The sequence below is a fragment of the Ictalurus punctatus genome, chromosome 1, assembly GCF_001660625.3.
Source record: "Ictalurus punctatus breed USDA103 chromosome 1, Coco_2.0, whole genome shotgun sequence".
Taxonomy (NCBI): Eukaryota; Metazoa; Chordata; class Actinopteri; order Siluriformes; family Ictaluridae; genus Ictalurus; species Ictalurus punctatus.
The window spans coordinates 36,392,299-36,405,779 of record NC_030416.2 but is presented as its reverse complement, the minus strand read 5'-3'; the positions used below and the strand labels follow the sequence as shown (position 1 = coordinate 36,405,779).

General features: G+C 44.7%; 1 protein-coding gene across 7 annotated transcripts in view; it reads right to left on the bottom strand.

Annotated features, from left to right (window-relative positions):
• The window catches only part of col11a1a (collagen, type XI, alpha 1a), a 118,354-nt gene that overhangs the window by 69,600 nt on the left and 35,273 nt on the right, over positions 1-13,481 (bottom strand). For all 7 annotated transcript variants that reach the window (XM_017470521.3, XM_017470608.3, XM_017470687.3 and 4 more), the window contains 8 exons: positions 12,930-12,995; positions 11,627-11,668; positions 11,283-11,345; positions 4,248-4,322; positions 3,381-3,464; positions 1,561-1,617; positions 618-671; positions 371-424 (listed from right to left, as the gene is read on the bottom strand). In XM_017470521.3, coding sequence (XP_017326010.1) covers positions 371-424; positions 618-671; positions 1,561-1,617; positions 3,381-3,464; positions 4,248-4,322; positions 11,283-11,345; positions 11,627-11,668; positions 12,930-12,995 — 495 coding nt within the window. The remainder of the gene's footprint in view (positions 1-370; positions 425-617; positions 672-1,560; positions 1,618-3,380; positions 3,465-4,247; positions 4,323-11,282; positions 11,346-11,626; positions 11,669-12,929; positions 12,996-13,481) is intronic.

The window sequence follows — 13,481 nt, the reverse complement described above, 5'->3', positions numbered from 1 at the left end:
TATAACATATATAACTTTTACACGTGAGAGGAGTTCACTTATCTGAAGTGAAACATTACAAGTGAAACTGATGTGGTTTTTGGATGAGAAAAAAAAGCGCTATATCAGTGCGCCGTTTATGAAAATATACCACACATTTTATTTATTTTTTTAAACAAATACTGTAGGGTTTGTGATTTCGTTAAATAAATAAACATATAAAAGGTGTTACTCGGGCTTTTATGACGAGCGTGTGATGAAATTGACTTGCGGTTTGAGCGACGAAGGTAAACTGCTGTTAAAATTTGACTTGTAGAACAGATGTTGAATAACAGGACAGAGTTTTGTCTTCCTCATGTTTAAGCTGAAACGTTCTGAGGTCATGACTCACCCTCTTCCCTGGTGGTCCTACTGGTCCTGATGGTCCCTGCATCCCCCTGGGACCCTGTGAAGGACATCACGGTCAGAAACACGGCCACCGAAATCTAACAAACGCACACGACAGCTCCTAAACGGCCCTTTGACCTTATTAGGTAGGGTCGTGTGTATACATATATATATATATATATATATATATATATATATATATATATATATATATATGTATGTGTGTGTGTGTGTGTGTGTGTGTGTCTCACCTGAGGACCCTGATCACCGGCCTCACCCTTCAGACCTGGAGCACCAGTAAGACCCTGAGGGAGAGTGAGAGAGAGTGAGATAGAGAAAATCAGTCACACCACAGTGTGTAATACAGTAACATAACCAGCAGAGGGCAGTCTGTCACTCAGCTTCAATTTCATCACCTTCGCCTGATGTGCTTTATTTCCTGACAGAGTATATTAGAGAAAGTCTGTATATAGGATTCAGCACATTAAAGGAATTTAAATAAATAAATGTCTCAAAATGCTTAGTGGCTTAACCCATGCAGTGAAGAAATATTATAACGGATTAAACAGTTAATTATTTTTATATTTCTCAGGCGTATTCTGTGTTATTAATCCGAGACGATCAGGACGTTTGTAAAATACATACAAATGTTTATTATTTCGTTCATAAAATCATTTGATATACGTTGGCCAGTGTTAGCGATTCCATCGAGAGAAAATCTGTGCATCTAGGAAATAAACAAATTGTTGATTTCGTAGCACATTTTCCAGAACATTCTCTCATGTGCCTCCACCACTACCGCACGTATAAAATTATGAGACGTGATGTTAAGTGCACTGTCATTATGAATGAGGTAACGGAGGACTGTGATTGGCTGGAGTCTCTCTGATTGATTGACAGGAGGAGAGGAGGAAGGCCGTCCTTTGCATTCAGAGATACGGACAATTACAGACTCGTAGCGGAGATCTGATCTCACGACCTCCTGATGAAACTTCACTGACATCACAGCACACTTTTCTGATATGCGTATCTCTACAACACGCCGTCATTGCTCACAGTAACAGCGGCTGATTGGCTGTTGTTAAATCCTTTTTTGCCATCTTTTCCAGAATGTTCTCAGAAACGGATCTCTTCTGTTATATTATATAAAATATATTATAATGATGGAAAAGGGACGAGTGGCAAGGGACTCACCACAGGACCACTGCGTCCCGTTAGACCCATCGGACCGGGAGGACCTCGCATCGCCAACTGAGGAGAGAGAGAGAGAAGGAGAGATAGAGAGAGGGGGGAGAAGGGGAGAGAGCGAAAGAGAGGGAGAGAGAAGGAAAGAGAGGGAGATAGTGAGAGAGAGAGAGAGAGAGGGAGGGAGAGAGAGAGAAGGAGAGAGAGAGAGAGAGAGAGAGAGAAGGAAAGAGAGGGAGATAGTGAGAGAGAGAGAGAGAGGAAGGGAGAGAGAGAGAAGGAGAGAGAGAGAGAAGGAAAGAGAGGGAGATAGTGAGAGAGAGAGAGAGAGAGGAAGGGAGAGAGAGAGATAGTGAGAGAGAGGGAGGGAGAGAGAGAGAGGGAGAGAGAGGGAGGGAGAGAGAGAGAGGGAGAGAGAGGGAGGGAGAGAGAGAGAAGGAGAGAGAGAGAGGAAGGGAGAGAGAGAGAAGTAGAGAGAGAGAGATAGTGAGAGAGGAGGAGAGAGAAGGAGAGAGAGAGAGAGATAGTGAGAGAGAGAGGGAGGGAGAGAGAGGGAGAGAGGGAGAGAGAGAGATAGAGGGAGAGGGAGGGAGAGAGAAGGTGAGATAGAGAGAGAGAGAGAGAGGGAGGGAGAGGGAGGGAGAGAGAAGGAGAGAGGGAGAGGGAGGGAGAGAGAAGGAGAGAGAGAGAGAGGGAGAGAGAGGGAGGGAGAGAGAAGAAGAGATAGAGAGAGAGAGAGAGAGGGAGGGAGAGGGAGGGAGAGAGAAGGAGAGAGGGAGAGGGAGGGAGAGAGAAGGAGAGAGAGAGAGAGGGAGAGAGAGGGAGGGAGAGAGAAGAAGAGATAGAGAGAGAGAGAGAGAGAGAGAGGGAGGGAGAGGGAGGGAGAGAGAAGGAGAGAGGGAGAGGGAGGGAGAGAGAAGGAGAGAGAAAGAGAGGGAGAGAGAAGGAGAGAGGGAGAGGGAGGGAGAGAGAAGGAGGGAGGGAGAGAGAGAGAGAGGGAGAGGGAGAGAGAGAGAGAGGGGGAGGGAGGGAGAGAAGGGGGACAGTTTATATGCATGTAATTTGTAATAAAAGTGTGTGTGTGTGTGTCTCTGTGTGTGTGTCTATATGTGTGTGGGTGTGTGTATGTGTCTGTGTATGTGTGAGTGTGTGTGTATGTGTGTGTGTGTGTGTGTGTGTGTGTGTGTGTGTGTGTGTGTGTGTGTGTGTATTAAAAATCATAATGTAGTCTAAAGAATCATTTATGAATCAGAATCAAAATCAAACTGAATCATGAATCAGTTGGCCAGATTTCTACTTTTTTCTTGTACAATAATAATAATAATAATAATAATAATAATAATAATAATAATAATAATAATAATAATTGAATTGAATTTGAAATTGGATTGGAATGCACATCAAGCAGTATACATGTACATCTGTACATCATTCCAAATCATACACACAAAATCGTACACGCGCACACAACTTTTTTTGTGTTCATCCAAATTGCAGATTAATTCAGCTGATGATTAGACTCGCTGTGTTCTACTGTATATACTATATGTGTAAGTGTGTGTGTGTGTGTGTGTGTGTCTATAGGGCGTGACCTTAGCTATCTCTGACACCTGTTAACTCACCTGTGGGTCGTCAACCTCGCTGCTATTTTTACTGTTCAGCAAGTGGAATCCCAGACCTTCAAAACACCCCCATCAACCCTTAACCCCGCTCAAAACTACCCCCTTCCACCCAATCCGCCCACTCGCTTCTCAGCCGAAGGCCGTAAACTTTACGCACAGACGCCCTCCTCACTCAGTAGCAGCTGACACTTCAAAAAGTACACTTACCCTGGCCTGGGACAGAATGGCCTGAGCCTGAGCCTCCTGAGCCGAGACCACCGGACCTTTCTCACCATCGCCACCGAAACGGAACTACGACGGAGAAGTGAATATATGAACAGACAGACTGTCAGACAGACAGATAGATAGACAGAGAGACGGACAGATCGACAGATAGATAGATATACAGACAGACAATGAGAGAGACTGATAGATAGATAGATAGATCAAATAAAAAAATTAAAAAATAAATAAACAAACAAATAAATAAACAACTTTTTTAAATGCATGAGAATTGTGTCAAAGTTAATTATTTTTTATATCTTTAATAAATGCGTGTAAATGGACTCATTAAACTTTTATTGGACTATAATGATACAGTGACGCCCGAGTTTCTGCCCATTTTATACACGTTCATTAGATTAGGAGTTTACTAGATCAATATACCAAATACACCAGAACCTAGAACAGCGTATTTATTAATACTCATTATATTTTACTATATCTAGAAATCTAGCAACAATCTGGCAACTCAGGGACAATATGTTGTTTTCCTTTCCCGTCACAGGAAGTTATTCATATGTATAAACGTGTTTTATCTCTTAGCCTCATGAGGTGTTCACACGGAGAAAACCTCACGCATTCATCAGGAAATCAGGTTCTACCGTTCCAAACCGTCACCCGGTGTCACGTTTATAACGGCCGACGTTTACAACGACGTACATCATCTCCACGGCTTCATTCTTTATTTTTTAGGCTGTATTAAAACCTTCTTATTATTTATAACTCACAGATACGCTAACGCTTGATTGGCTATTCCAGGTCGTCACACGTAGCGTGAAAATGATATCAATGATGTATATGCTAATATTTTACCGGCAGCATCAGCATGGTACCGGGAGGACCTGGCATCCCGTCCGCTCCGGGAAGCCCGTGTCGACCTGCTGGACCCTGATGGACAGCGAAAGGAAAGTCACCAGATCAGAGACATCACAAGGAGCAGACCCAGTACTCTGTAACACTTTCTATAAAGCTCAAGGATACGATCAACTACATACACATTCATAACATATAATAACTTATTATACACACTGTTATATTCTATATACACCATAATATAAATCTACACTGTATTTATCGACATGCACTACACTTTATACATTATGAATTCTTAATATGATGCATTATAGCGTTTCATAACACGTTATAACATCAATATCAACCCATGTTTCACAGTGTAACACGTTTAATTACAGCACGCTGGCGCTTATACGCCATAACAGGGTCAAATTCCTTATGAAGACATTATAACATGCTAGGAACGTCATCATGACATGTTATAATCCATTATTTAAACTCAGTTTTTTTTTTTTTTTTTTTTAGTTTTTCTTTGGTTCTGGTGACAACGTGTTACGAACACAACTTGTAATGAATTAAAGCATTATAACCGCTGTTATAAAGTGTGACGCAAGCGTAACTTCATAAGTAATATGACTTGTAAGATGTTAGGAATGGATACAGAGGTCATTAGGCCTTCATAGAAAGTGTTGCTCTATCTAGAAGGATTCAAGCTACTTTTAAGAATATTTAAAGCCGTAATAGACAGCGACTGGGACGAAGTATTCTACTCCACCTCCACCACCGTGCGGTACCACACACCTTTCTTTTAGCGCTTTATTGCAGTTCTACAGCGTTAGTTCTCTCAGTGTGGCTTCGTTTACACACATGGCTGATTTTTTCACTTCTCCCAGAGGTGCACTGCTGTAAATTGAAAGGCTCCACTGTTTCCCCTCCCTGCAGTTAAGCAGTGATTGTAAAATAAACAGAGGAAACAAGCTCTTCTGGCACATTATTAACTCACATCCTTCGGAAGAGGCCCAGAGGAGTCGGCCATCTTGAATCTACACCACAGCAGGCATTCGTACATGAAACACTGACAAGCCCAGATGCTGAGCTGGTGTTTTACTAGAATATTCTCCCAAACGGCAACATGAGATACAAGATATATGATGGTGCGTGTTAATGTGTGATGATAATGATAATGAGTCTTTATTGGTCACGTATACATTAGAGCACGGTCAAATTCTTTTCTTCACATACCCCAGCATGTCAGGATGTTGGGGTTAGAGCACAGGGTTCCTGTACATGATACAGCGCCCCCTGCTCAAGGGCCCAACAGTGGCAGCTTGGCAGTGCTGGGGCTTGAACCCCCGACCTTCTGATCAGTAACCCAGAGGCTTAACCGTCAAGCCCCCACAGGTGTGTGCTGCTGAGTGTCGGTGCTTGACGGTGCGTGATGTTGCATGATGGTGCGCTACATCATGGTGAGTGTTGGTGTGTGATGGTGTTTGATGGTGTTTGATGGCAAGTGTTGGTGAGTGTTGGTGCGTGATGGTGCGTGATGGTGAGTGCTGGTGTTTGATGGTGTATGATGGTGAGTGTTGGTGTGTGATGGTGAGTCTTGATGTGTGATGGTGTTTGATGGTGTGTGATGGTGAGTGATGGTGAGTGTTGGTGAGTGTTGGTGTTTGATGGTGAGTGTTGGTGTTTGATGGTGAGTGTTGGTGAGTATTGGTGTTTGATGGTGAGTGTTGGTGTGTGATGGTGTGTGATGGTGTTTGATGGTGAGTGTTGGTGTTTGTTGGTGTTTGATGGTGAGTATTGGTGTGTGATGGTGTGTGATGGTGTGTGATGGTGAGTGTTGGCGTGTGATGGCGTGTGATGGTGAGTGTTGGTGTGTGATGGTGTTTGATGGTGTTTGATGGCAAGTGTTGGTGAGTGTTGGTGCGTGATGGTGAGTGCTGGTGTTTGATGGTGTGTGATGGTGAGTCTTGATGTGTGATGGTGTTTGATGGTGTGTGATGGTGAGTGATGGTGAGTGTTGGTGTTTGATGGTGAGTGTTGGTGAGTATTGGTGTTTGATGGTGAGTGTTGGTGTGTGATGGTGTTTGATGGTGAGTGTTGGTGTTTGATGGTGAGTATTGGTGTGTGATGGTGTGTGATGGTGTGTGATGGTGAGTGTTGGCGTGTGATGGCGTGTGATGGTGGGTGTTGGCGTGTGATGGCGTTTGTTGGCGTTTGATGGCATGTGATGGCGTGTGATGCGAGTGTTGGTATGTGATGGTGTGTGATGGTGTGTGATGGTGAGTGTTGGTATGTGATGGTGTGTGATGGTAAGTGTCGGTATGTGATGGCGTGTGATGGTGTGTGATGGTGAGTGTCGGTATGTGATGGTGTTTGATGGTGTGTGATGGTGAGTGTTGGTATGTGATGGTGAGTGATGGTTTGGGATGGTGTTTGATGGTGAGTGATGGTGTGTGATGGTGTTTGATGGTGTGTGATGGTGAGTATTGGTCTGTGATGGTGTGTGATGGTGTGTGATGGTGAGTGTTGGTGTTTGATGGTGAGTGATGGTGTGTGATGGTGTGTGATGGTGAATATTGGTGTGTGATGGTGTGTGATGGTGATTGTTGGTATGTGATGGTGTTTGATGGTGTGTGATGGTGAGTGTTGGTATGTGATGGTGTGTGATGGTGTGTGATGGTGAGTGTTGGTGTTTGATGGTGAGTGATGGTGTGTGATGGTGAGTGTTGGTATGTGATGGTGTGTGATGGTGTGTGATGGTGTGTGATGGTGAATATTGGTGTGTGATGGTGTGTGATGGTGAGTGTTGGTATGTGATGGTGTTTGATGGTGTGTGATGGTGAGTGTTGGTATGTGATGGTGTTTCATGGTGTGTGATGGTGAGTGTTGGTATGTGATGGTGTGTGATGGTGAGTGTTGGTGTGTGATGGTGTGTTATGGTGAGTGTTGGTATGTGATGGTGTGTGATGGTGAGTGATGGTGTTTGATGGTGAGTGATGGTGTGTGATGGTGTGTTGGTATGTGATGGTGAGTGTTGGTATGTAATGGTGTTTGATGGTGTGTGATGGTGAGTGATGGTGTGTGATGGTGAATATTGGTGTGTGATGGTGTGTGATGGTGAGTGTTGGTATGTGATGGTGTTTGATGGTGTGTGATGGTGAGTGTTGGTATGTGATGGTGTGTGATGGTGAGTGATGGTTTGGGATGGTGTTTGATGGTGAGTGATGGTGTGTGATGGTGTTTGATGGTGAGTGATGGTGTGTGATGGTGTTTGTTGGTGTTTGATGGTGAGTATTGGTCTGTGATGGTGTGTGATGGTGTGTGATGGTGAGTGATGGTGTTTGATGGTGAGTGATGGTGTGTGATGGTTTGTGATGGTGAATATTGGTGTGTGATGGTGAGTGATGGTGTGTGATGGTGAGAGTTGGTATGTGATGGTGTTTGATGGTGTGTGATATTGAGTGTTGGTATGTGATGGTGTTTGATGGTGTGTGATGGTGAGTGTTGGTATGTGATGATGTGTGATGGTGTGTGATGGTGTTTGTTGGTGAGTGTTGGTATGTGATGGTGTGTGATGGTGTGTGATGGTGAGTGTTGGTGTGTGATGGTGTGTGATGGTGAGTGTTGGTGTGTGATGGTGTGTGATGGTGAGTGTTGGTATGTGATGGTGTTTGATGGTGTTTGATGGTGAGTGATGGTGTGTGGGTATGTGATGGTGAGTGTTGGTATGTAATGGTGTTTGATGGTGTGTGATGGTGAGTGATGATGTGTGATGGTGAATATTGGTGTGTGATGGTGTGTGATGGTGAGTGTTGGTATGTGATGGTGTTTGATGGTGAGTGTTGGTATGTGATGGTGTGTGACGGTGAGTGTTGGTATGTGATGGTGTCTGTTGGTGTTTGATGGTGATGATGTGTGATGGTGTGTGATGGTGTGTGATGGTGTTTGTTGGTGAGTGTTGGTGTGTGATGGTGAGTGTTGGTGTGTGATGGTGTGTGATGGTGTGTTGGTATGTGATGGTGTGTGACGGTGAGTGTTGGTATGTGATGGTGTTTGATGGTGTTTGATGGTGAGTGAAGGTGTGTGATGGTGTGTTGGTATGTGATGGTGAGTGTTGGTATGTAATGGTGTTTGATGGTGTGTGATGGTGAGTGATGGTGTGTGATGGTGAATATTGGTGTGTGATGGTGTGTGATGGTGAGTGTTGGTATGTGATGGTGTTTGATGGTGATGATGTGTGATGGTGTGTGATGGTGAGTGTTGGTGTGTGATGGTGTTTGATGGTGAGTGATGGTGTGTGATGGTGAGTGTTGGTATGTGATGGTGTGTGATGGTGTGTTGGTATGTGATGGTGTGTGATGGTGTGTAATGGTGAGTGTTGGTGTGTGATGGTGTGTGATGGTGTGTGATGGTGTGTGATCGTGAGTGTTGGTATGTGATGGTATGTGATGGTGTGTGATGGTGTGTGATGGTGAGTGTTGGTATGTGATGGTGTGTGATGGTGTGTGATGGTGTGTTGGTATGTGATGGTGTGTAATGGTGAGTGTTGGTGTGTGATGGTGTGTGATGGTGTGTGATGGTGTGTGATCGTGAGTGTTGGTATGTGATGGTGTGTGATGGTGTGTGATGGTGAGTGTTGGTATGTGATGGTGTGTGATGGTGTGTGATGGTAAGTGTCGGTATGTGATGGTGTGTGATGGTGTGTGATGGTAAGTGTTGGTATGTGATGGTGTGTGATGGTGAGTGATGGTGAGTGTCGGTGTGTGATGGTGTGTGATGGTGTGTGATGGTGAGTGTTGGTATGTGATGGTGTGTGATGGTGTGTGATGGTGAGTGTTGGTATGTGATGGTGTGTGATGGTGTGTGATGGTAAGTGTCGGTATGTGATGGTGTGTGATGGTGTGTGATGGTGAGTGTCGGTGTGTGATGGTGTGTGATGGTGTGTGATGGTGAGTGTTGGTATGTGATGGTGTGTGATGGTGTGTGATGGTGAGTGTCGGTATGTGATGGTGTGTGATGGTGTGTGATGGTAAGTGTCGGTATGTGATGGTGTGTGATGGTGAGTGTTGGTGTGTGATGGTGTGTGATGGTGTGTGATGGTGTGTGATCGTGAGTGTTGGTATGTGATGGTGTGTGATGGTGTGTGATGGTGAGTGTTGGTATGTGATGGTGTGTGATGGTGTGTGATGGTAAGTGTCGGTATGTGATGGTGTGTGATGGTGTGTGATGGTAAGTGTTGGTATGTGATGGTGTGTGATGGTGTGTGATGGTGAGTGTCGGTATGTGATGGTGTGTGATGGTGTGTGATGGTGAGTGTCGGTGTGTGATGGTGTGTGATGGTGTGTGATGGTGAGTGTTGGTATGTGATGGTGTGTGATGGTGTGTGATGGTAAGTGTCGGTATGTGATGGTGTGTGATGGTGTGTGATGGTAAGTGTTGGTATGTGATGGTGTGTGATGGTGAGTGTCGGTGTGTGATGGTGTGTGATGGTGTGTGATGGTAAGTTTTGGTATGTGATGGTGTGTGATGGTGTGTGATGGTAAGTGTTGGTATGTGATGGTGTGTGATGGTGTGTGATGGTAAGTGTTGGTATGTGATGGTGTGTGATGGTGTGTGATGGTGAGTGTTGGTATGTGATGGTGTGTGATGGTAAGTGTCGGTATGTGATGGTGTGTGATGGTGTGTGATGGTGAGTGTCGGTATGTGATGGTGTGTGATGGTGTGTGATGGTGAGTGTCGGTATGTGATGGTGTGTGATGGTGTGTGATGGTAAGTGTCGGTATGTGATGGTGTGTGATGGTGAGTGTTGGTGTGTGATGGTGTGTGATGGTGTGTGATGGTGTGTGATGGTGAGTGTCAGTATGTGATGGTGTGTGATGGTGAGTGTTGGTGTGTGATGGTGTGTGATGGTGTGTGATGGTGTGTGATCGTGAGTGTTGGTATGTGATGGTGTGTGATGGTGTGTGATGGTGAGTGTTGGTATGTGATGGTGTGTGATGGTAAGTGTCGGTATGTGATGGTGTGTGATGGTGTGTGATGGTAAGTGTTGGTATGTGATGGTGTGTGATGGTGTGTGATGGTGAGTGTCGGTATGTGATGGTGTGTGATGGTGTGTGACGGTGAGTGATGGTGTGTGATGGTGTGTGATGGTAAGTGTCGGTATGTGATGGTGTGTGATGGTGTGTGATGGTGAGTGTCAGTATGTGATGGTGTGTGATGGTGAGTGTCAGTATGTGATGGTGTGTGATGGTGTGTGATGGTAAGTGTCGGTATGTGATGGTGTGTGATGGTGTGTGATGGTAAGTGTCGGTATGTGATGGTGTGTGATGGTGTGTGATGGTGAGTGTTGGTATGTGATGGTGTGTGATGGTGTGTGATGGTGAGTGTCAGTATGTGATGGTGTGTGAAGGTGTGTGATGGTGAGTGTCAGTATGTGATGGTGTGTGATGGTGTGTGATGGTGAATGGCTCTGTGAAGAACTTTCTGGTAGCTGTGTAACCATTGATCGTGCATACGCTGTTCATTTGGAGCTGAGTAGCAAAGCCACCAGCCCAAAGCCAGCAGCAGCGCTCTATCCAGAGTGAGAAAGCTCCCGGCAGAATCTACTGCGATGATCAATTTCACACTGACATGCTAATTTAATCATTCCATTTCCCTGTGGCGAAATTATTTTGACGCAATTATTTTGGCATAATCCGAGTGTTTTGACAAATATTTAATTCCAAAGCCCTCTCGCTGACCAAAACAAAGCCAAAAACCACCAAAAAAAGAGATTACTCAACATTTACACCGCCTCTGTCTGCCATTTTTGTGACCCAGCAACAAAAACACAACCATGTCCTCTGTCTATTTCCTGTCATTTACTCAAAAAGTTTCAAAAATCAACAAATAACATATTCACATGAAAAGACAACAAACTCTTAAGAGTCCCTGGATGCATGCCCAGAAAATAACCCCCCTCCGTGCATCAAGCATTCAGCATTCCAAAGGTCAGAGGGTGTTTCCATGTGAACCTCAGACTGGACGGCGACAGGAATAAACACTCACCCTGTCACCAGGATCTCCGGCTGGTCCAGGGGGGCCTTGTAGACCCGGGGATCCTGGAAGACCCTAAAATATTCAGAGTAAAGTCAGACATTTTAAAGTGTTGTTTATTGGAAATGTGTGTAGACTGGCTCGATGAAAATGTTACAGTTTGAAGGAATGTGTCTGTAATACTAATAATTCAAATGAAAACATTCTGCGCGAGCGTGTGTGTGTGTTTGTGTGTGTGTGTGTGTATGCACTAGGTTGCCAGTTTATTATCTATAACCCTTAGGTGACTGAATAGCTGGTGACACAGTTTAAATCTTTATAACCAAGACACAATATTCAGGATGCAAGTTACTTACAACAGGACCGGGTGGACCTGGAGGGCCCTCTACCAGCATCCCCTAAAAATAAATAAATAAATAAATAAATAAATAACAAATGCAGTTACACATAAGAAATCGAGCCATTCTTCTGATATCTCATATCAAATCACTGGATTTTTTTCCCCCCGAATACTGTGTTTATACCTGCTCTAGTTTCTGTTAACACTGATCTGGGGTCACTCTTCTACGTCCTGTTAGGATTAATTAACAGTGTGGTGATCGACAGGATCCTCGCTGATGTCATCCGTATTAAAGTCACGTCCGCGACACCAGGCCGGAGTGACACAAATCCGATTTCTGCCTCAAGGTGCCAGTATAGTGCGGACTCAAAAACCTTTTCAAATCACACCTGAGTGACTTTTGTATGTTATCCCATGTGACAAGAAGGAGAACAGAATATCCAGGGTCGTCAGCGAAGGACAGCGACAGAGCCAGGCTTGACTTTAATCCGGGGAAGGATGGGAAAATCGGCGACTTGAGATTTGGGAAAACGGAATGGGAGGACGCTAAGCGAAACCGAATCGAAGGGAATTTCTGGTTATGAATGAGAATGTGAAGAACTATCATGATAGATCGATCTGATCTAAGCAAGAATTTGGATTTGTGCAAGCAAGGTTGCCATGATAACGTCGACAAAACGACCGTCGTCCATTTGGCTACATTGTGTCGGCCATGTTTATCTAACGCGACGATGCGTGCTGATCATATTCGATAAGCGATGAAGATACTTAGCTGCATCGATGATAATCCTCTTGTATAACGCTAGACACTAGCTACCTGTAATGAATATTTAATACCATCATTAGCTAGCTTATTTTTTCCTTTGTTCAGCTAAAGTGCTTCAACGTCAACTTCAGCCTCTTATTGTGACACTTGCTAGTTGTATATAAATAAATGATTATTTTGGGCGGCTGTGGATCAGGCGGTAGAGCGGGTCGTCCACTGATCGTAGGGTCGGCGGTTCGATTCCCGGCCCACGTGACTCCACGTACCGAAGCGTCCTTGGGCGAGACACCGAACCCCAAGTTGCTCCCGATGGCAAGTTAGCGCCTCGCATGCTTCCGGCAGCTCTGCTACCGTCGGTGTGTGAGTGTGTGAATGAGACCCAGTGCTTTGTAGGTTTAAAAAGTGCAGACCATTTACCATCACGTTCCTGATTAATCCAGCACAAGCACGACGTCTGCATGACTTTCACGCAAACGTCACCGCCTCCAGCTAAATGCATGAACTTCCTTCCAAGAACTGCTCGTGAGTGCTCCTGTATGCGGCTCTGACTTACCGGCTCAATCACGGCTGGTTCTCCTTTCTCTCCTTTCTGCCCCAGAAACCCGGTACCGCCTCCAACCTGAGGACACAGACCAGGTCAGAGGTCAACATCAGAGCACGTGCAGTCATAAGCGGAGGACCGAGCTACAGGTGGAGAGATTCAGCTGCATGCACGTGCAAGAAGAAAACGATACGGATGGATTTTATAGCCAATTTCTCCGTACACCAAGACGCCGCCAAATTCTGGATTCTGATTGGGTCGGAAGCTTGGAAAAAGGAGAGGCCGGTGAAGGAATGATTCTACTCGTAACTATAAATCAGTAAAAAACTACAAGGTGTCATTCATGTAATGAAATGAATGGAAATCATTGTAATCTGTGGCAAACCGCTGGGGTATAAGAGGAATAAGACGGCTGAGGACGCGCTGTTATAGGAATATCATCTTTATTAAGATAGTCGTTGATTATTTTCCAATAACAGCACATCCTGAAGTGTACCTATTATTCATTGGTAATTTTTGGTCACAATGTAAGAGAAGTCTTGTGTAAGAGATGCTTTAGAGACA